Here is a 22,118-nt window from a genome sequence, read left to right on the forward strand (position 1 = left end):
AGTCAGCCCAGGCAGAAAAGTCCATGAGACTCTTATCTCCCATTAGCTAACAAAAAGCTAGCAGTAGAATGGTGACTTAAGTGGTAAGGTGTAACAGCATCCAGGCCCTGAGTTCAAGCCCTAAGACTTGCAAAAGAAGAAGGAGAAGGAGAAAGAGAAGAAAAGAAAGGAAGGGAGGGAGGGAGGGAGGGAGGAAGGGAGGGAAGGAGGGAGGGAGGAAGGGAGGGAGGAAGGAAGGGAGGGAGGAAGGGAGGAAGGAAAGAAATGCCACATCATTCAGGCGCCAGTGGCTCACACCTGTAATCCTAGCTACTCAGGAGGCTGACATCTGAGAATCACAGTTCCAAGCCAGCTTGGGCAGGAATGTCTGTCTGTAAGACTCTTATCTCCAATTAACCACCAGAAAACCAGAAGTGACACTATGGCTCAAGTAGTAGAGTGCTAGCCTTGAGCTGAAGAGCTCAGTGAACAGCACCCAGGCCCAGAGTTCAAGCCCCCCACAACTGACAAAAAAAGAAAGAAACCAGTTCAGGCAGGAAAGTCTGTGAGACTCTTATCTTCAATTAACCACTAGGAAACCAGACGGGGCACTGTGACTTAATGGTAGAGCATTAGCCTTAAGCAAAAGGGCTCAGGTAAAGCAGTTACCAAGCCTTCAAGCCCCATGACAGACAGAAAAAAAAAAAAAAAAAAAGAAAAGAAAAGCCAAAATATTACTACACCTATATTGTAAAGTCATAGAAGCTAAGAAAACCATTTTTCTGTGTTAAGGAAAACTTCTGAAAATTTCCATTTTCAAATGGCAATCAAAGCTGGGTACAGTTGGCTCTCACCTGTAATCCTACTGAGACCTGGAGGACTAAACTTTGAAGCCAACCCAAAGCAGAAAAGTCTGAAAGACTCCTATCTCCAAGCAATTGGCAAAAAGCCCTAAGTAGATTTGCAGTTCAAGTCATAGAGTACCAGCCTTGAGAAAAAGAACCTAAGCAAGATTGCAAGGAACTCAGTTCAAGTCCCAGTACCACCACAAAGGAAAAGAAAAGAAAAAGGAAGGAAGAAAAGAAAAAACAGAAAATGCTATAGGCAATGGTCCTTCTAAAGACCAATTGGTCTATCTAGAGTCCCCTAAGTAAGGAAGTTGGCATGGGAGTTTGGAAGTATAAGATGGAGAGAAATGTACTCAAGACTGTTGTTTTAGCTCTTGTTCTCAAACCAGAGTTCAGAATCACTGAATAAATATTTTGATACTCTTTTAACTTTTAATTTTTTTCTTCTGTTGGAGGAAAAAAGGGATAGTAACACAAATAATAGTCATAGGGGTGATATCAATCAAAATACATTGTACTCATAAACTGACAAGGTAAATTGTAACCCCTTTGCACAACTACTTGAAGATGATAAAAATATAATTTAAAAATAAGTAAATAAAGGGCTGTGCACCAGTGGCTCATACTAGTAATCCAAGGATTACAGTTTGAAGCCAAGCCAGACAGGACAGCCTGTAAGACTCATCTCCAATTAACATCTAAAAAAAATGGAAAGTGGAGCTTTGGCTCAAGTGGTAGAGTACTACCCTTGAGCAATAAAGCTCAGGGACAGTGCCCATACCTAGGACCAGCATGGAAAATAAATAAATAGCCAGGGGAAAAACTGTAGCCATAATTATCACCTTTAAAACATTTACTAAGCATAGGGGCTAGGAATATGGCCTAGTGGTAAGAGTGCTTGCCTCATATACATGAAGCCCTGGGTTCGATTCTTCAGCACCACATATATAGAAAACAGCCAGAAGTGGTGCTGTGGCTCAAGTGGCAGAGTGCTAGCCTTGAGCAAAAAGAAGCCAGGGACAGCGCTCAGGCCCTGAGTCCAAGGCCCAGGACTGCCAAATATATATATTTAAAAAAACATTTATTAAGCATAAAGAGTACAAGGATTTTAACATATTATCAATGTTTTTAATTCTCACAACAAATATATAGCATTATTTCCATTTATTTGGCCCATGTAGATTTTCAATATTCATTGAGCTCCTATAGACACATGAGTATAACATTTTATTATAATGATTAAATGAAAGGCTTCAAAATTCTGGTACATGGCTGGAGATATTTTTCCATCAGCGTTAAAGAATTGTATAGAAAAAAGTATAGGAAAAACTGGGTGTGGTGACATACTTAACAACACTCCAGGTAGGTAGGAAGTATAAATTGGAAGACTGTGGTCCAGGTCGGCTTGGAGAAAAGCAAAACCCTTTCTAAGAAACAACCAAAGCAAAAAGAAGGACCAAAGGCATGGTTCAAATAGTAGAGCAACTCTTAGCAAATGTAAAGTCCTGAGTTCAAACCCCAATAACATATAATCTTATTTTAATAAAACAAAACAGCATTATAATATTGAAAGACAGAAAATCAGACTACAAAACTGGTGTCCAAAAATGCTCAAATTTAAAAGTGCTAAGTCATTAAATGTCCTTAAGTTATCTTATGTCCAGTAGTAATCACAAACATATCCAAAAAAATTTAAAAATTATGAGTTACAGAAAGTTCATACAAAATTAAGAACCAAGGACAATTAAAGAACTTCTATACTGGGCTGGGAATATGGCCTAGTGGCAAGAGCGCTTGCCTCCTACACATGAAGCTCTAGGTTCGATTCCCCAGCACCACATATATGGAAAACGGCCAGAAGGGGCGCTGTGGCTCAGGTGGCAGAGTGGTAGCCTTGAGTGGGAAGAAGCCAGGGATGGTGCTCAGGCCCTGAGTCCAAGGCCCAGGACTGACCAAAAAAAAAAAAAAAAAAGAACTTCTATACTTAAAGACAAGAACTAAATCTGCTACAAAAGAGAGGTCCAATTATGCTTGTGTAACAAAACATGTTAAGAATATAATTGAGGGGCTGGGAATATAGCTTAGCAGTAGAGGGCTTGCCTTGCATGCATGAAGCCCTGAGTTCGATTCCTCAGCACCATTTAAACAGAAAAAGCTAGAAGTGGCACTGTGGCTCAAGTGGTAAGAGGTTTAGCCTTGAGCAAAATGAAGCTAGGGACAGTGCTCTGGCCCAGAGTCCACGCTCCAGGACTGGAAAAAAATAATAATAACCGAGACTAATGGAATTCATTGCCATTCGAAGCATCATATTACAAAGCCTAAATAGATACAGAGCTGCCTGTAATCCTACTGATTCTAGAGGCTGAGGATGTTACTACAAAGCCATACACAGCAGGAAAGTCCATGAAATTCTTATCTCTAAATAACCACCAAAAAGACAAAAGTGGAAGTACGGTTCCAGTGGTAGAGATCTGGCTTTGATTGAAAAGCCAAAGAAGACCATGAGGCCCTAATTTCAAGCCCCAGACTTGCAAACACAAACAACAACAATAACAAAAATAATGACCTTATTAAACAATAAACATTTATCAGTTAGTTTGATATACTGAATTCATTCCATATTGCATTCAATATATATTGTATTTAGTTATTGAAATAAAGCAGATAATGGATAATCAAAATGTCTTTCCTTATTATAAATGGAAAAAATAAAATAAAAAATATATTTCATTATATATATTAGGCCAGAAAAGAATACCCACATACTGATTACAGAACTAAAAACAAAGCTGGGTGATGTTAGCCTATAAATCTTGCTATTCAGAAGACTGAGATCTAAGGATCAAGGTTCAAAGCCAGCGTGAATAGAAAAGTTGCTGAGACTTATCTCCAATGAACCAGCAAAAGGCCAGAAGTAGAGGTATCGCTCAAGTAGTAGAGTGCCAACCTTGAGGAAAAAAGCTAAAAGAGAATGTGAGGCCCTGAGTTCAAGTCCAAGTACCACCACCAAAAAATGGGGAGGGGGGAAGAAAAAGAAAAAAAGAGGGTAGGAAGGGAGGAAGGAAAAAGAAAGAGAGAGAGAGAGAGAAATAAGAACTAAAAACAAAAGGCATGGGTGCACACACAAAAGCAGATTGAAAAGAAATATACCCAAATTCTAATTATAATTATCAGGGTGAATTATGAATGGCTGTTTCCTCATCTATTCTGATTCCTTACCTAATGTGATTATGCTATTTCAATAATGGAACAAAAACTGAATAAGAGTAACTTTCTTATGAAATTAAAATGTGATTTGAAGATCCATAGACAGGCTTGCACAACACATCCCCTGCTTCTAAGTACCAATTTTCTTTTAAAATGCCCTCATCTTTTCTCAATAGCTCTGCCAGTGAGTATTACAGGTGCTTGGCCCCATCAGCTCTAGATAACAGAGAAAGGGTACAAAAAGGTAAATGTATTGTGATTGTATCATTCTTGCTTCTGGTCCAGTTGTTCGGTTTCCTTCTTACAGCAATCTTTAACCTACTGCAAAAGGAAAGTATTAGCAATAGTTCCAGAAATCAAAAAACAGCCAATTTAGAAAGAAAAGTCTTATTTTTATTACCCATTTTTAGTCTCTATCCTCTTATATTAGGGTGAGGCTAGTAGAAAGTATTGTAAACATCACAAAGCACAGCATATAGCAGTATGGTATGTGGTGTGTGTGCCAGAATTTAAGGCCTCACATATTCATTTGGCTTTTTTACTCAAGGCTGGCATTCTATCACTTGAGCTACAGCTGGACTTCTGACTTTTTTGCTGGTTAATTGGGAAAAAAAAGTCTCATAGACTTTCCTGCCCAGCTGACATCAAACCATTATCCTCAGAACTCAGCCTCCTGAGTAGCTAGGATTATAGGCGTGAGCCACCAGCACCCAGCTACTATGGTACTAATTTTACAAAATACTAAAGACCATGCAAAAAAAAAAAAAAATAGGCTGCATGGTTTCCCTCACATGTAATAATTAGAATATGTCTAGGATATTCTTAGCAGAGGATCACCATGGCTCAAGATCTATGTGGATATGACTATATAAAATGATAGTTATCTAAATGAACTCCAGGAAATGGAAACAAAAAATGGAAATGTACTGTTTGCATCATTTCTTTTTTTTCCCCTTTTGGTTTATTCCCTGTTATTACTATTTTTTTTATTTCTGTACCTTTTCTCTTGAATATAAGTTTATCTGATTTGGAGAAGGGAAGGAGAATCACAGAAATGATGGGACAAAGGGTGAACCAATGCAACAGTGATACTAGACACTTTTGGAAATGAACTTTTCAACTTGGGGGAGAAAAGATTGGGGGGCAGTGGGAGAAAATGAGGTAAGGGGTAACACTGCTCAAAATAAAATGTACTTGTTACCTTACTTATGCAACTGTAATCCCTCAGTATATCACCTTTAAAATAAAATTTAAATTAAAAAAACAACAAAAACTCATGCACACAAAAATAAATAAATAAATTTAAAGAAAAAAAAACCAGAAATGTATATGGGAAAATAATTTAAATGATGTATTCTACCAAATTACAAGAGGAGAAATGTGGTATGGTTATAGTGTGTGGTTTATATATTTATAACAAGAAGAAAACTGGGAGGGTAAGAAGGATAAAGTTTAGAGAACTTATTTATATACATTGCTTGTTTTTGTAGATTGGGGGCTTGAAATCAGGTAGACACTGTCTCTGAGCTCTTTTGCTCAAGGCTAGTTCTCTACCACTTTGAGGCACAGCTCCACTTCCTTATATACATTTTTGTATGATTCCTAGTGATGCAAATAAGAAACACTCAAAAAGCCAGGGAACTGAGTTAAGTACCTTCAAAGCACCTTGCAAGCTCACATCATGGATTTCACATAAGTGAGTGACTAATCCAATGCCTAGAATCTGGACTATACCCAACATGCCCATGATTGGGTATACGGAATTTAAATTTTAATAATATAACCACATACATTTGTGTAGAAATCATGTTCCAAGTGTTTTCACATGGGTGTCTCTTTTTTTATATCCTTTTTCAAATCTACTGAAGTAGGTGGAAAACTACACAGCCAAAATCAAGCCTATCACAGGTAAGAAACCAGACTAAAGGGCTGGGAATATGGCCTAGTGGCAAGAGTGCTTGCCTTGTATACACGAAGCCCTGGGTTCGATTCCCCAACACCACATATATAGAAAACAACCAGAAGTGGCGCTGTGGCTCAAATGGCAGAGGGCTAGCCTTGAGCAAAAAGAAGCCGGGGACAGTGCTCAGGCCCTGAGTTCACGGCCTAGGACTGGCCAAAAACAAAAATAATAAATAAATAATTGAAGAGTTAACTAGGCTTCTTTCAAGCATATATAAAAATTCCTGATAGATCAATAAAGTAATACAGTATGTCAATAAGGAATAAATCAATTAGACTTACTATATGTAAATAAAATACTTAATCCCTGAAACAGCAAAAGAGAACAACTCCTGACTAACTGGCTTTGCAGATGTGACAAAGAATGTGTTTACTCTAAAAAAAATACAATTCCTGTCAGGGGCCAGTGGCTCACGCCTGTAATCCTAAATACTCAAAGGATGGAAGGCTCTTGATTCAAAGTCAACCCAGGCAGGAAGGCCCATGAGACTCTTACATCCAATTAACCAGAAAAAAACTGGTACATAGGTAATCCCAACTACACAGAAGGCAGAGATCACAGGGGCCATGGCTCCAGGCCAGTCTGGACAAAGGTGCTAGTCTGTAAACTGGGTTATACAGGAGTCTGAGATAGAAGGGGTGGATTAGCCCCAGGCAAAAACCCAAGACATCAAAAAAACAAACTAAAAGCGAGCTGGGCTGTGGGTGTGGTTTATGTGATAAAAGTGCTTCCTTAAAAATGTAAGGGCTTGAGTTCTAACCCCAGTAGGGTCCCAAAAGACAAGCAAAAGAAATCTTACAACATACTAAGAGATACTAAGAAACAAAGAGTAAGGCCTGGGCTCTGCTGTGTCCACAGGAACATTTGGAATATTTTTCTTGTTTCTTTTTTATTTTCATCTGAGCCCAGAACTAGAACTTACTACCAGATTTATGCACATTGGCAAGCATCCCACCACCTGAGCCATGCCTCCAACCCCCTTGTTTTTTTCTTTTCCTGAAGAAAAAGATGAAAAAGCATGGCCACCTATGAAGGCTGATCCCAAATGAATCTAGAGAGTTTATCAGTCCAGTCTGCATATTTAGCTATTTGTTTCATATCAATAATCCCAACAGGCTTCAAATGTTACACGATTACAATAGGGTCAATAAACTTGTCCTCCCTTTAAAAAAAAAAAAAAAAAGCATTAAGTAATCCAGTTGTAAAACATTTGTTACCCTAGCTACTCAAAAGCCTGAAATAGAAGGTTCATGGTTCCAAGCTAGCCTAAGCAGTAACATCCTTTATCTCTAATTAACTACCAAAATGCTGGAAGTAGTTAACTGGAGATAAGATTCTCAAAGAGTTTCCTGCCTAGGCTGGCTTCAACCCTCAATCCTTAGATTTTAGCTCCTGAGTAGCTAGGATGATAGTCATGAGCCACCAGCACTAGGCTCAGATATAACTCTTAAAACATTCAGAAAGACCTCATACTAATACTAGTGTTGTGAAAACTGTCCCACTGGCTTAGCTGTCATTTGCTTCCAATAAAGCCTGAGCCATAGGAAAACTAGTTTAGCACTGAGAAGATTAAACAGTTAATCCACTGGGAAACCAAGACAAACAACAGAATTCATAAATCCCCTTTGCAGAAATGTTAAAAAGAACAACAAAAAAATTTTCTTTGAATAGAAATGCATATACTTTTACCTGGCATACATCTTTTCATTGATGTGTTTTCCTTCGAAATCTAAAAGTCAGATGATATCAGATCCATATTTTTTTGGACACAAAACAGTCATTTTTAACCCAAAGACCCACAGGTGAGTTTCAACATTGAGGGGCGGGGGGTGGGGGGAGGACATACATCAGCTTCTTCAAGGAGAAATGTATAAGAACATAAAAGACTTTACAGATGGTGGTATTAACCACCAAGGTAATTTCTGCTTTCCTGGCTTCACTAAACTGGATTTTCTGGTGCATCATTCACTACCCCATAATTAAGCATCAAAATACTAACCAATTAGCAGGTAGGATGGCTAAAGCTCAAGGGGAAGTAATAAACAAGAGACAAAATGCTATCCAGTGCCATAAATTACTACTAACAAGTCCACTACAGGTCTACTAAAATTTGAACTCCAGGCTTTGGACTTTTGCTTAGCTTTTTCCACTCAAGCCTAGCATTCTCCCACTCAGGCCACAGCTTCATCTCTGGATTTTTGGTGCTAATTGGAGATAAAAGTTTCATGAACTTTCCTGCCACAGCTGGCTTCAAACAGGGTCCTCAGATTTCAGCCTCCTGAGTAGCTAGGATTACAAGTGTGAGCCAAAAGTGCTCAATGGGTTTGTGCAGTTTTTTAACTTCTTAAACCATATCTAAAAAAGGAGCATCAATCAATATATTTTAGGCATATGATAATTCCATGATTTTTGTCTTGTGTCATCTGCTAGCTCTTCAGTCCCTCCTGTTTTATTCTATTACTTTCTGAGCCAAACACAAACTCATATGAACAAGACATATCTATTGATCGATATAGATATAGATAGATATGTCTCCAAATGGGATTTGATGCAATGTTCCCTAATGCATAGACTCTGGAGTCCAGTTTTTGCATGAAATATACTAAGTGTAATCAACATTAAATTGTTTCAAATAATTTATTTTAAATATGTATTTGTGTCTCAGAAAGGTATTTATAAAATTGAAATTAATGAAATATCTTTAAACACTTGAAAGTATGTTTAAGAACACAGAAATAGAAATCAGAAACCTGAGAACCTGAGTTTCAATTCTAATCCTTTTTTTTTTTTTTCCCTCATACCAGGGCTTGAACTCTAGGTTCAGGCACTCACTTGGCTTGTTTGCTTAGCTGGCATTCAACCACATTAGCCACATCTCTACATCTCTAGCCCTGCTTTGGGGGGAGGGGGGTAATTTTGTTGTTGCTGTTTTTTTTTTTAGATGGAATCTCAAAACTTTTCTGCATGGGCTGGCTTTAAACACTAATCAAGGGCAGGGAATATGGCCTAGTGGCAAAAGTGCTTGCCTTGTATACATGAAGCCCTGGGCTTGATTCCTCAGCACCACATATATAGAAAAGGCCAGAAATGGCGCTGTGGCTCAAGTGACAGAGTGCTAGCCTTGAGCAAAAGGAAGCCAGGGACAGTGCTTAGGCCCTGAGTTCAAGTTCCAAGACTTTCAAAAAAAAAAAAGAAAAATCACTAATGATACCTGTATATCCCTGTGCACCTTGAAGAAAAAAAAAACATTGCTGTTAAACCACATTGTGTGTGTGGGGGGGGGGGGGGGGGTAAGTGTGTGCGCGAGTGTGTTTGTGTCTATCTCCTCTAAAAGCAGATACCTAATGTTTGGCATTTCTGTACGCTTAGGGTACAGGTTTTTATGTGCCTGTCAACAGTTTTATTTGTGCCAACACCAGGGGTTGAAATCAGGATCTCAAGCTCATTTGGCTTGATTGTTTAACTGACACTCTACTACTCGAGCCACACTTCTAGCCAAGCTTTTTGCTAGGTAAATGAAGGTGGAATCTCTCAGAAATTTCTGCTCTGCTCAGGCTAATTTTGAACACTGATCGTCTAAGTCACAGCCTCTACAATGACTAGAATTACAGACCAGCACCTGGCAACAGTTTTATTTTATACTATATTATAAAACGGTACTCACAGGGGGCTGGGAATGTGACTTAGTGGTAGAGTGCTTGTCTCATATACATGAAGCACTGGGTTCAATTCCTCAGCACCACATATATAGAAAAAGCCAGAGGTGGCACTGTGGCTCAAGTAATAGAGTGCTAGCCTTGAGTAAAATGAAGCCAGGGACAGTGTTCAGACCCTGAGTTCAAGCCCCAGGACTGGCAAAACAAAACAGAAAGAAAGGTACTCACCAATAAATATAAAATGCAAAGTTTATAAGTTTAAAGTTACTAGAAATCAATTGTGTGATACTGTGAGTGTTTAAACTGAGGGCCTGTGCTTGCTAGGCAAGCACTCTATCACTTCAGCCACACCTTCAAGCCCTTTTTGCTTTCATTAATATTTTTGAATAGCGTCTCATTTTTGGTCAGGGGTAGACTAGATCTTTAGCCTCCTATGCTTCCTGTACAACGGGGATGACAGGTGCACACCACTGTGCCCAGCTATTATTATTATTATCATTATCATTATTGGTTGATATTGGGAAAGTTCACAAACTTTTTTGCCCTCACTGGCTTCAACTCATGACTCTGCAAATCTCAGCATAAGTAGCTAGAATATAAGCATGAGCTGAGCCCAACTTAACTACATTACTAAAAAGAACAAAAAAAATTAATTGAGGAAATTCATTTTAGTACTTAATTTGGTGTAATCAAAATATCATTTCAACATGTAATCAATATAAAGATTTTCAAAATGATTACATTCATTTTTTTCAGACTAAGTATTTAAAATCCAAAGTCTTTGGTCATTGTATGTGGATAAACTCTGACCCAAGGTTTCTCTGTGTGTGCTGATACTAGGGTTTGAACTTAGGGCCTGGGTACTGTCCCTTAGCTTTTCTCCCCAAGGCTTCATCTTTTTGTTGGTTAATAGGATATAAAAGTCTCACAGATTTTTTCTGCCCTGCCTGGCTTGGAACCACAATCCTCAGATCTCAGCCTTCAAAGTGGCTAGGCATGAGCCACCAGTGCCCAGGAAAACAAATTTCTATTGAAAATATATTATCAGTATTTAGGTTTCATGAGCATTCCAGTTGAAAAAGTAGATCTATATAACCAGGTTGTTCTAGAATAATTCAAAAGTTTCCAGTAAGCAAATCAAGGGCTAGATTTTAAATTTAAACTCACAAAAGCTAAATTAAAAATTCCACTCCTCAAAACCATTATTCATAATTCAGGTATTCCATAGCTATATGGGGTTGGACAGCAATACTATTTTCTAAATCCATATCTACTTTAAAGAAAGGTAATATATCTCAGATATACTATACCAAAGAGCATCTTTCAAAACTACATTAAAAACATTCTTCCTAATAAAATTTAATTTAAAAAAAACATTCTTCCTAAATGAGAAGCTTTCTGTTCAATATCTTTTCCTGACTCATAAGTATCAAATCATTATTTTGAGAAACATAACAGCCATGGGTTTTATCATATTTGTAAGTCTAGCAAAATACAAGCATCAGGTAGCTTTGCATGTTTACCTGAATGGAGTCAGTGCTGTATTATCTGTTACGCCATAATTACTGGAATGAGTGAATTCCAATTAATAAAATCACTCCATTATTCATTGAGAAGGAAAGGCAAGTCAAAGGTCTCTATTGATTTTGTGTGTAAAAATGACACTTTGTGTTGATTTGTTATTGTTTTGGTTGTGGTTGTAGTAGTAGTGGGGTTTTGAACTCTGGACCTTAACACACTTGCTAGGCGAGTATTGCTAGGTCTTTCTTTTCTTTCTTTCCTTCCTTCCTTTTTTTTCTTTCTTTCTTCCTTTCTTTCATGCAAATCCTGGAGCTTAAACTTAGGGCCAAGGTACTACTGATCCTGAGCTTTTTTGCTCAAAGTTAAGTGTTCTATCATGTGAACCACACCTCCACCATCTCCTTTTTTGGTGGTTAATTGGAGAAAAGAGCCTGAGACTTTCCTGAAGAGTCTCAATTTCCTACCCCAGCTGACTTTGAACATGATACTCAGATCTCAATTTACTGAGTAGCCAGGATTAAAGGCATAAGCCACCAGCACCCAGCTCCTATTAATTACTTTATCCTGCAAATAAAACCTATCACAATTTGGACAGTCAGATCAGAGGGCGTGGAAACATTTCTGAGGACATATTTAGTTGATTTAAGTTCAGGCTTCTCTTTCTTAGCTGTCTTTTCTTCTGGCAATGTCAAGACATGAATGAATGACCTGTTAAAACCACTCCCTTATCATTGAACTAGTTTTGTAACAGGAAGAAGCAATTGACCTTAAGCTAACTTACACTTTGCAAAGCAAGTTCTTGCCTCTTGCCTATGCAGTTAATGGTTAAGAACTTGGGATGTTAGCTCAAGCTGTCTGAGTTAGAACACTGTTTCTACCATTGCTATCTGTTTAACTTTGGGCAGTCAATCATTTTATGCCCCTTCAGTAAGAGGGTCAACAAAACACAACGGAATCTAAGTCATAAATTATTGTGAGCAGGGGCTGAGAATGTGGCTTAGTGGTAGAGTGCTTGCCAAGAGCATGAATGAAGCCCTGCGTTGGATTCCTCAGCACCACATAAACAGAAAAAGCTGGAAATGACCCAGTGGTTCAAGTTTGGTAAGAGTGCCAGCTTTGAGCAAAAAGAAGCTCAGGGACAGTGCTCAGATCCTAAGTTCAAGCCCCAGGACTGGCAAAAAAAATTATTGTGATCAGTTACTCAAATGACATGAAACATCTTAATAGTCAGTCCTGACTCTGATATGTGGCATATGTGCAGCAATTTTTACTATTTTAAATACAGAAATTATACAGACATACACTCAATAAATATTTGTTATAAATGAACGCTCTAGCCAGATGCTGGTAGCTCACATCTGTAATTGTAGGTACTTAGGAGGCTGAGATTCAAGGGACTTTTATCTTCAATTAACCATCAAAAAGCTGGAAATGGAGATATGGTACAAGTGGTAGAACACCAGCCTTGAGCTAAAAAACTAAGGGACAGTACCCAGGCCAGCCCAGTACTGGCACTAAACAGAGAAGTAAATATTCAAGGTTTTTCTATCCTGTGTAAAATAAAAATTAGTTTAGGGGGTATTTCTTTTTGGACCAGAGAACAATATATTTAATTTTTAAGTCTAAAATTTCACCAAATGATATCTTTATGGTGTAGATTACTAAATTCTGTTACCGAGTATATATAGCCTTTCCCTACCAAAATGAGACCCACACATATCCACCAAAAAAATCTTCACATGCTTAGCAAAACCAAGTAGAAAGAATTTATCTGTTACTATCACTTCAGGGTCATCCAGGAGTGTTTACATCCACTGGAAGCAATGTGGAACATAATATAATGTCAACACAATGTCCTAGTATATTCTAAAGAATTCACACATACAAATCTCAAAAGAAATTTCTCATAAATACCATTTCTGTTTATAGTAATATTCTATGTTCTTTCCTTACCTGTCACTTACCAGGACTCTGCAAAACAAAACTGCCTTCCTAGGCTTCTGGGCTTCTTTTGCCCTGGAACAGTTATTAATTCATACAGCCAAGAGAAAGGTAATGTCAATGGGGGGGGGGGGGGAGGGAGGGGAAAGAAAAGATTTTATCTAGCAATGCATACATAGCCCCTGAGTAACCTAAAAGGCCGAATTATAAAGCTTTGAAACAGAAAAAGCTTTATAAAAAGCTTTATAACAGGCCTTTCTAAACAGGCATAAAAATGTCACCTCTACAGGTGACAGTTTCCTCCTCTGTAAAATATTAAAATATGGGGGGGGGGAGGAATTAAGCTTTCAAATTCATTCTCTTGTTTAAGTTGACTAAAGACACCAGGGATATAAAATTACCATTTTCTATCTCTAATCAAGATTTGTCTCCAATATAAAGACTGGCAACTAAAAACTATAGAAACGCTTGCAGTACACGATTTTTAAAGCCGCCTTCCAGAATAAACCACCAGAGTGGAAAAGATTTTTTTCTCTCACAACTGGAGACATCTGGGAAAGTTGGGGGTGGGGAAAAACAGATTATTTGTGTCATCTCCCAAGCCACTGAATAAAGAGAAATGAATTGACAGAGGACTCTCTGAGCGGGGAAAACCTTGCACTGTGGGAAGGCCATACACTCTGGCTCTATGATGAATGCTTCATTAATTTTTTAAAAACAGTCTGATGATGTTGCAATTTTTTTTTTCCATGATCCAACTGTCAAGAGTTTTTCTTCTTGGTATGCATGAAAACAATTTAAATGACACTGCCGACTCGTGTCCAGGTTATACAACGCTAGTGTTTCAAAGCCCACCACCCAGACACTTGGGGTGTCACCCATAGGTAGCACCCACTCTGCTCCCCAATCGGGATGCGCCAACCCCACCCTCTCCCGACCCCTCACCCCCACGGAACGCTGGGTGTCTCTCCTCATATATTTCCAGGGACAGTTTTTGGCCTGGAGTCACTCCCTCCTTTGCACCCTTCAGAGGCCCGTGATGTAGCCTGCACCCCCGGGTGCGCACCCCGAGGCCCTGGAAGGCGTGGGTGGGTGTGGAGGGAACCAGAGTGGGCGCGCTGCAGGACCGCCAAAGTCAGCGCTGACAGCGCCTCGCTTTGTCTCCCGCTGCCAGGGGAGGGGAGGCCACACGAATCACACTCACAGGCGCACTCACACACAGGCACTAGATAATCAAAAACACAGCGCAGCCCCACGCAGCTCCAGCTCAAGGCACAACCGGCACACCATGCGTTCGGTGGCTGGGGGTGGGGGGAGGCCAAGCCTGCCTGAGACGCCTGTGGCCCGCGGGCTGCGGATCGGGACACCCTGTGAAGGAGATGGGGGGACCCCGATCCTTAGAGCCACCTCCAGCCTCCAGCAGAGACCCACACGGCCGAAGGGCGGGGGTCCCAGCGCCCCTCCTCCGCGCGCGCCGGGCCCACGGGGGACGGGGGTGGGGGGCCAGGCGGCTGGCGGGCACCCGCTGACCCGCCAGGCCTCCACCGCTGCCTGGATTCCGCTCAAGTGGCTCCACCTCAGCAGAGATACCATCCGCGGTGAGCCCCGCGGGTCTTCCCTGCGCCCCGCGTCCCGTGCGCTACTCCTCACCTGACAGCCACCCTCACGGAGCTCTCGTCCGAAGCGCCCCACATGCTGGCGACTGAGCCGGGTCCCTGGGCCTCACTCTCTCCTCTGAATCTCCGCAGCGCGACGCTGAGGCGCCCCGCCCGGGTGCGGAGTTGCGTGGCAGGGCGGCCGGCTCACCTCCGCCGCGCACCAGCCATGTTGGGCGACTGAATGGAAAGGTGGCGGCGGCTGCGGCGGCGGCGACGCGGTGGCGGGCGCAGATGATTGATAGGCGCGCGGGTGCCCGCCCCCTCTCCTCCCCTCCCCCCAGCCGCCCCGCCCCGCCCTCCGGCTGGAAGGGCGGGGACGCGGCGACCGGAGGAGCGTGCGGCTGCGCCGGGGACCTCGGGAAACCGCGTGAGTGCGCCCTGCCCCCTCCAGTGGGGACTCGGTGCCCGCCGGCCGAGCCCTGCCCGCCCGCCGGTCCTGCCCTGCCCTGCCCTGCCCTGCCCTGCCCGTCTGCCCGGGCCCCGCGCCCCCGCCCCCTGCCCTGCGTCAGCGCCCGCCCCCAGCCTGTGGAGGGAAGGAGGGAGGGCCACGCCCTGCCGGGCACTGCCAGGCGCAACTGGACCCCGAGGACAGGGGAGGGAGGGCGGGGGACCGCTGCGGCGCAGGTTGCCCGCGCCCGGGGGCCACCAGCCTTGGGAACCCTCCCTTCAGACTCCTGAGAGTGAAGCCGCCCGGTCCAGAAGGGAGTGAAACCTTTCAAAATCCGAAACATAAATTCATCGAGCAGCCTACCAGGAGCTGACCAGTGCTGTCCGGCTTTACTGACGCTTGGTGCCTCCCCGTGGCCTCAGTGTCCTCTCTGCAAACCTGGACTTTGCCCCCCCCCCCTTTGCCCTAGTTCCAGGCCGCCCTTCCTGGGACGCCCCCTCCCTTCTCTGGACTCTGGCATTGGACCTAACCTCCTCCTCGCCTTTGTCCACCCGAGTCTGACTGTTCTGCAGCTGGCACCCACTTACCCTCAAGAATTTATTCTACTTCCCAGTGTGTTTCCGTGCAATCATTGAAACATGAACTGAATGAACCTTGATACTGCCCCAGTGTTTCCAAAACTGAATTACAGTCATCAAAAGTAGTGAAGGAGCATTGGTGGCACATGCCTGTAATCCTAGCTGCTTCGGAGTCTGAGATCTGAGGATCCTGGTTCCCAACTAGCTAGAGTAGAAAGTCTGTGAGACTCTGAATTCCGATTAACCATCAAAATAAAAACGGAAGTGGAGTTTTGGCTTAAATGGTAGCATGCTAGCCATGAGCAGAAAAGGCTCAGGGACAGCATCCCAGCCCTGCCTGAGATTGAGCCCCAGTACTGGTCCATAGACACCCACACATCTACACAAGGAGTTGTGGAGTCAGCCTTTCCCAACTGATTTTCTCTCTTCTCCCAGTCCCGGGTTTCTAACAACATTGTTCCAGTGTGGTTTTTGCTTGTCACTGCTGTGGCACCACATGCTTTTGGTACCACATGTGGCACCACATGTCTTTGTTAGGCTTGCCACAGAGAATCCTTTGGGGACCGCTCCATACATTTCTATAAATAATTATGTCGCTCTGCACAAAACAGGGTACTAGATTCAATGGCATGATCCAAAGAAACACTGCCCAAGTATATATAAGCTAAAATCATGCACCTACTCATCCTACTCAGCAGAAATACAAATGTGGGTCAACAGAAGCAGCCCAATTTAGAACAACAATAAAAAATTAAGTATTAAGATCTAAACCTATGGGAACATGCATAAGGTATATACTTATAGGTTCAAACATATTCTGTCTCTTAATCTCCCCACCTACTAAGTTGTTACAATCAACCTAAATAGGAGGTGGTGAGGAAGGTGGAGATGGCCCTTCTAGGCCAAATTAGGGACAGAAGTCTTGTAGATGAGTCTCTGGAGTAGCCTCAGTATTTATCTATCAATCAATCAAAGCTGTCTTTAATCATGCCCTGACAGGTCCCCTTCAGGAGGATCTGAACTGGACACTTTACAGAGATCTCAGCTTTGATGAAAGCTTCAAGAAAAGCAAAGCCAGGGGCTGGGGATATGGCCTAGTGGCAAGAGCGCTTGCCTCGTGTACATGAGGCCCTGGGTTCGATTCCCCAGCACCACATATACAGAAAATGGCCAGAAGTGGCGCTATGGCTCAAGTGGCAGAGTGCTAGCCTTGAGCAAAAAGGAAGCCAGGGACAGTGCTCAGGCCCTGAGTCCAAGGCCCAGGACTGGCCAAAAAAAAAGAAAAGCAAAAACAGCAGAGAACATTTAGCAAGAAAAAGACATTTGTACGATTCCCCTCTCTCCCTTTGTGGGTGTGTGTGTGCCAGTAATAGGTTACTGGGTTTGAACTCCAGGCCTGGGCATTGTCCCTTAGCTTTTTTACTCACAGATGACAGTCTACCACTTGAGACATAGCTCCACTTCTGGCTTTTTGGTGGTTAATTGGATATTGGTGATGTGAGTCTCACAATTTTCCTGCTCAAATTGGCTTGGATTGATCCTCAGATCTCAATCTCGTAGTAATGAGAATTACAAGAATTACACCAGTGCCTACCTTTTGTCTAGGATCTGAAATAGCTATTTCCCATAATGGGCTTTTTCTGGACTTTTAAGTATTAACTTAAATACTATTCCCTCTCTCTCTCTTTCTCTCCCTCTCTCTTTCTCCTCCTTCCCCCCCACCCCACCCCTGGCTTGGACTTGGGCCTGAGCACTGTCCCTGGCTTCTTTTTACTCAAGGTTAGCACACTACCTCTTGAGCCACAGAGCCACTGCTGGCTTTTTCTATATATGTGATGCTGAGGAAGCAAACCCAGGGCGTCATGCATGCTTGGCAAGCACTCTACCACTAAGCCACATTCCCAGCCCTATTTTCTCTCTTTGTCACCCACTTGAAAGCAGTACCCCCATAAAGGCCAGCTATAACCAAGTACAAAATGATAATATACAAAAGAATAAAAATACTTCTCTATGCATGGAAGTATAGGTTTTCCCCCCTTTCTTCCAAGTTCTCTCAACTTCTTACTGTTTTATTTAGTACCTAACCGTACGCTCTACAAAGAAAATGGAAATTTTTAAATTGCTTCCATCAATTTTATCATAAATCTCTATATTATTGTTCCTGTTTTAACATGAATGCAAGAGCATTTAACACATGTTAAATTATAAGAATTATATAATTCCTTTTTCCAAGTTCATACATGCTTATGCATTTTTTTCTTAAAAGAACAGAAGAAACTGCCCTAGAGTAACACATAGTCAGATACTAGGAGCTCACATTGTAATTGTAAAACTACTCAGGAGACAGAAATCTGAGGATCCAGGTTCAAAGCCAGCCCAGGCATACAGAGCTAAGAGACTTTTATCTCCTGTTCACTAGCAAAAAGCAGGACATAGGGGTGTGGCTCAAGTGGTAGGTCACCAGCTTTGCATGAGAAAGCCACTGGAATATGGTATGTGAGATCCTGAGCTCAAGCTTCAGTAACAGAGTTATACGTGCATGTGCGCGCGCGCGCGCGCGCACACACACACACACACACACACACACACAGAGTGACAACAGAGCCTTAAACCAAAGGGGCCTTCTGAGTACAGGGCCCTGTATGACAGCTCTGGCTACTTGTCCATGGAGCTGATTTGTTCCCACAGCATTCACTATATTTTATCTCTTCTCAGCTTTATCACTAGCTGATATTTTCTTGATTCTGTTGTTGTTTATTATCTTCATTTCCCTGTGAGCTCTGAGACAAGAGAGATTATTACGGATTATTTCTATTTTATTCACTGATGTTTCTGTTGCTCCTTCAATGGTGTCTAGAACATAGAAGGTGCCATTAAATATTAGCTGAGTTATTGTGACTTTGGGCCTAAGTGTAGACTTCTTACCTGTGAGTAATATATTTTGTCCATGTACCTATGGAGTTATTTTGGAAGAGTTTTTGTTGTTGTCATTTTTTAGTTCTGCTAGCTCCCAGTGAATACACAATCAACTAATAGCTAATTTTATTGTTAAGTATCTTTGCAAATAGAGTGGTGTTTTTGTGCAGGTGCTGGAGCTTGAATTCAGGGCCTTGTGCTTCCCCTTTGCTTTTTCCCTCAAGGTAGGACTCTACTACTTACTTAAATCACTTGGTTTTTTGTGACTTACTTGGAAATAAGTCTCATGGATTTCCTTGCCTAGTACGGCTTCAAATTACAATCCTTAGATCTTAGCCCCCTCCTTAGCCCCCTGAGGAGCTACAATTATAGGCACTGGGTCACCAGCACTTGGCTATGGAGTGATTTTATAAGCAGTAGCGATGCTTCAGATGTACCAATCTAAGGCACAATGATTTGTTCCAGCACACCCAGAAGAGGCAGTCAAAAGAGAAGCCTGCCCTAAGGTTATCACTTCCCTGATTCACTGTCTTTCCATCATCTACAGTTGTTCTAATTTTTTTTTTTTTTTGGCCAGTACTGGGCCTTGGACTCAGGGCCTGAGCACTGTCCCTGGCTTCCTTTTTGCTCAAGGCTAGCACTCTGCCACTTGAGCCATAGCGCCACTTCTGGCCGTTTTCTGTATATGTGGTGCTGGGGAATCAAACCAAGGGCCTCATGTATACGAGGCAAGCTCTCTGGCCACTAGGCCATATCCCCAGCCCCAGTTGTTATAATTTTTAATGCTAATCAGTCATTAAAAGCTACGGGGCTCTTCCTTTCTGCAGCTAGCAAAAGGATTAAAAGAAAAAGTTATGATTATAATTCCTATGTAAAAAACTTGTTTTGTCAAAACATGCCTAGACAACCATCACTTCAGAAATCTTTTCTGAAAATGACTTTAAGAAATTAACCTTTAGGGCTGGGGATATGGCCTAGTGGCTAGAGTGCCTGCCTTATATACATGAGGCCCTGGGTTCGATTCCCCAGCACCACATATACAGAAAATGGCCAGAAGTGGCACTGTGGCTCAAGTGGCAGAGTGCTAGCCTTGAGCAAAAAGAAGCCAGGGACAGTGCTCAGGCCCTGAGTCCAAGCCCCAGGACTGGCCAAAAAAAGAAATTAACCTTTAGGGGCTGGGGATATGGCCTAGTGGCGAGAGAGCTTGCCTCGTATACATGAAGTCCTGGGTTCGATTCCCTAGCACCACATATATAGAAAATGACCAGAAGTGGCACTGTGGCCCAAGTGGCAGAGTGCTAGCCTAGAGCAAAAAGAAACCAGGGACAGTGCTCAGGCCCTGAGTCCAAGGCCTAGAACTGGCAAAAAAAAAAAGAAAAGAAAAAGAAAAGAAAAGAAATTAACCTTTAATCCCACAATCAGATATATGAGTTTTTCAATGTCTTGTTTTGTTTTGTTTATATGTTTTCTCTTAACTACCAAAAAAAAATCTTTTTAGGGTTATTCTACCACGCCAGTGTACTATGCTAAATTCTTGACATGTATTATTTCAGTTACTGACTCAAGAAAATAGGTATAATAATTTCTCCAAATTGTCTATGTGAGAAGCCTTTCTAACAACTTTTGTTAAAATGTTATCCTTATTTATAGCCTAGCTTTAAAAACCAAACAAAACTGGGCACCTGTGGATCACGCCTGAAATCCCAGCTACTCAGGAGGCTGAGATCTGAGGATTGCAGTTTGAAGCCAGGCTCAGCAGGAAAGTCTGTGAGGCTCTTATCTCTAATTAATCACCAAAGAGCTGGAAGTAACGCTGTGGCTCAAGTGGTAGAGCACTAGCCTTGAGCTAAAGAAGCTTAGGGAGTTGCCCAGGTCTTTAATTGAAGCCACAACAACAAAAAAAGAAAGGAATTTAAGAAAAGAAATTTTTTTAGGAAATATGCTCTTTCTACTGAAGTCATCCCTTTTCTGGACATATATATAGATGACTTTTTCTTCTGCCAAATTACCATGGCATTTTGCTTATGTCTTTATTGTGGTGCTAATACTTATTTGCTAACTCCTCAAGTAGATTGCAAGTTGCTAAAGGGCAGAATTTGTAGAACACCAGTACAGCCAGTACTTACTTCTTGAGAAAGTAAATCAGTGGTTACCAGAAGAGCATGCTATGCTTTGATTTCAACACAAAACAAGTTTTCATCATAGCTAAACTGTTGCCTACTAGTTATAGTTCACAGAAAGACTGTTTTCAGACCATGGTATCTATTAAAGGTGGTATTTAAACACCCAGAGAAGAAAAGATTCTGGGCACTAGTGAATCATAAGCAGTGTTCCTTTCATTTTGCAAAGGAAAAGCATTCTACAATTCTAATCTATCCCAATTTACTTGCAGTTAATAGAGAATAGAAGGCAATCAGCAGTTCCTCTTTCCCCTTCACACACACACACACACACACATACACACACACACACACACACACTCCAATACTGCACAGTAAATTAGTGGTAGAGATTAAAAACAAGAAAAAGTCAGGTATTTCGAATCTATGCTCTTTGCCTTTCATTATTAGTTCCATAAGTATTGGGGTTAAAAAATCTTGGCCTACACTATAAATGTTTGCATATAAAGACTTTCTAATAAACTGTACTAATAAGATGAGCTTAAATTCTTTTTTCCTTTTTGCTGAGTAACAGACACTTGTACTCTATGACCCGAGCCACACCTCCAACCCCCTTAAATTTCTTTTTTCTTTTCTTTCTTTTCTCTCTCTCTCTCTCTCTCTCTCTCTCTCTCTCTCTGTCTCTCTCTCTATCTCTGTCATTCTCTGTATGCTAATGGGGCTTGAACTCATGGACTCAAGTTCTGTCTTGGCTTTTCTACTCTATCATTTGAGCCACACCTCCATTTTCTTAACTCCTTATAGTAGTAATTTACTTTTCATTAAAACAGTTTTTACATTTTTACTAACTTCTTTTATAAAGAGTCATAGCATTTCTAAAAGTTAAATTTAACTATACATATTTTCTTATTTTTGCTTATTTCTAACCTCTGCTTATTGATAGGAGTCATTCCTGAGTGGAAAGTAAGAACTTAAACATTTTTCTCTTTCCTTCTTATCTATTTATATTGCCTTTAGATTTGCAGAACAGCATAAATCATGTCTACAAAATCAGTATATTGAAAGTTTTCTTTATTAAGAATGTAAATAGTTGGTGGCTGGTGGCCCAGGCCTGTAATCCTGGCTACTCAGGAAGTTGAGATCTGAGGATCATGATTCCAAGCCAGCTTGGGCAGAAAAGTCCAGGAGGAGGTATGGCTCAAGTGTAAGAGCACCAGCCTTTAGTGAAAGAGCTAAGGGACAGCACCCATCTGAGTTTAAGTGCCAGTACTGACACACACACACACACACACACACACACACACACACACACACACACTAATAAATAAAGACATATAAAAATT

At 41.5% G+C, this 22,118-nt stretch overlaps 1 protein-coding gene across 7 annotated transcripts in view; it reads right to left on the bottom strand.

The window, feature by feature from the left end:
* Positions 1-15,028, bottom strand: part of Kif21a (kinesin family member 21A) — a 144,962-nt gene extending 129,934 nt beyond the window's left edge. For 5 of the 7 annotated variants that reach the window (XM_048366602.1, XM_048366583.1, XM_048366620.1 and 2 more), the window contains exon 1: positions 14,766-15,027. In XM_048366602.1, the coding sequence (XP_048222559.1) occupies positions 14,766-14,809 (44 nt within the window). In that variant the 5' untranslated portion in view covers positions 14,810-15,027. Of the gene's footprint in view, positions 1-14,765 lie in introns of all 7 variants that reach the window. The other 2 variants (XM_048366574.1, XM_048366627.1) reach the window with 1 other exon arrangement.
* Positions 15,029-22,118: the final 7,090 nt, after the last annotated feature.

This window comes from Perognathus longimembris, chromosome 1 (assembly GCF_023159225.1).
Source record: "Perognathus longimembris pacificus isolate PPM17 chromosome 1, ASM2315922v1, whole genome shotgun sequence".
Taxonomy (NCBI): Eukaryota; Metazoa; Chordata; class Mammalia; order Rodentia; family Heteromyidae; genus Perognathus; species Perognathus longimembris.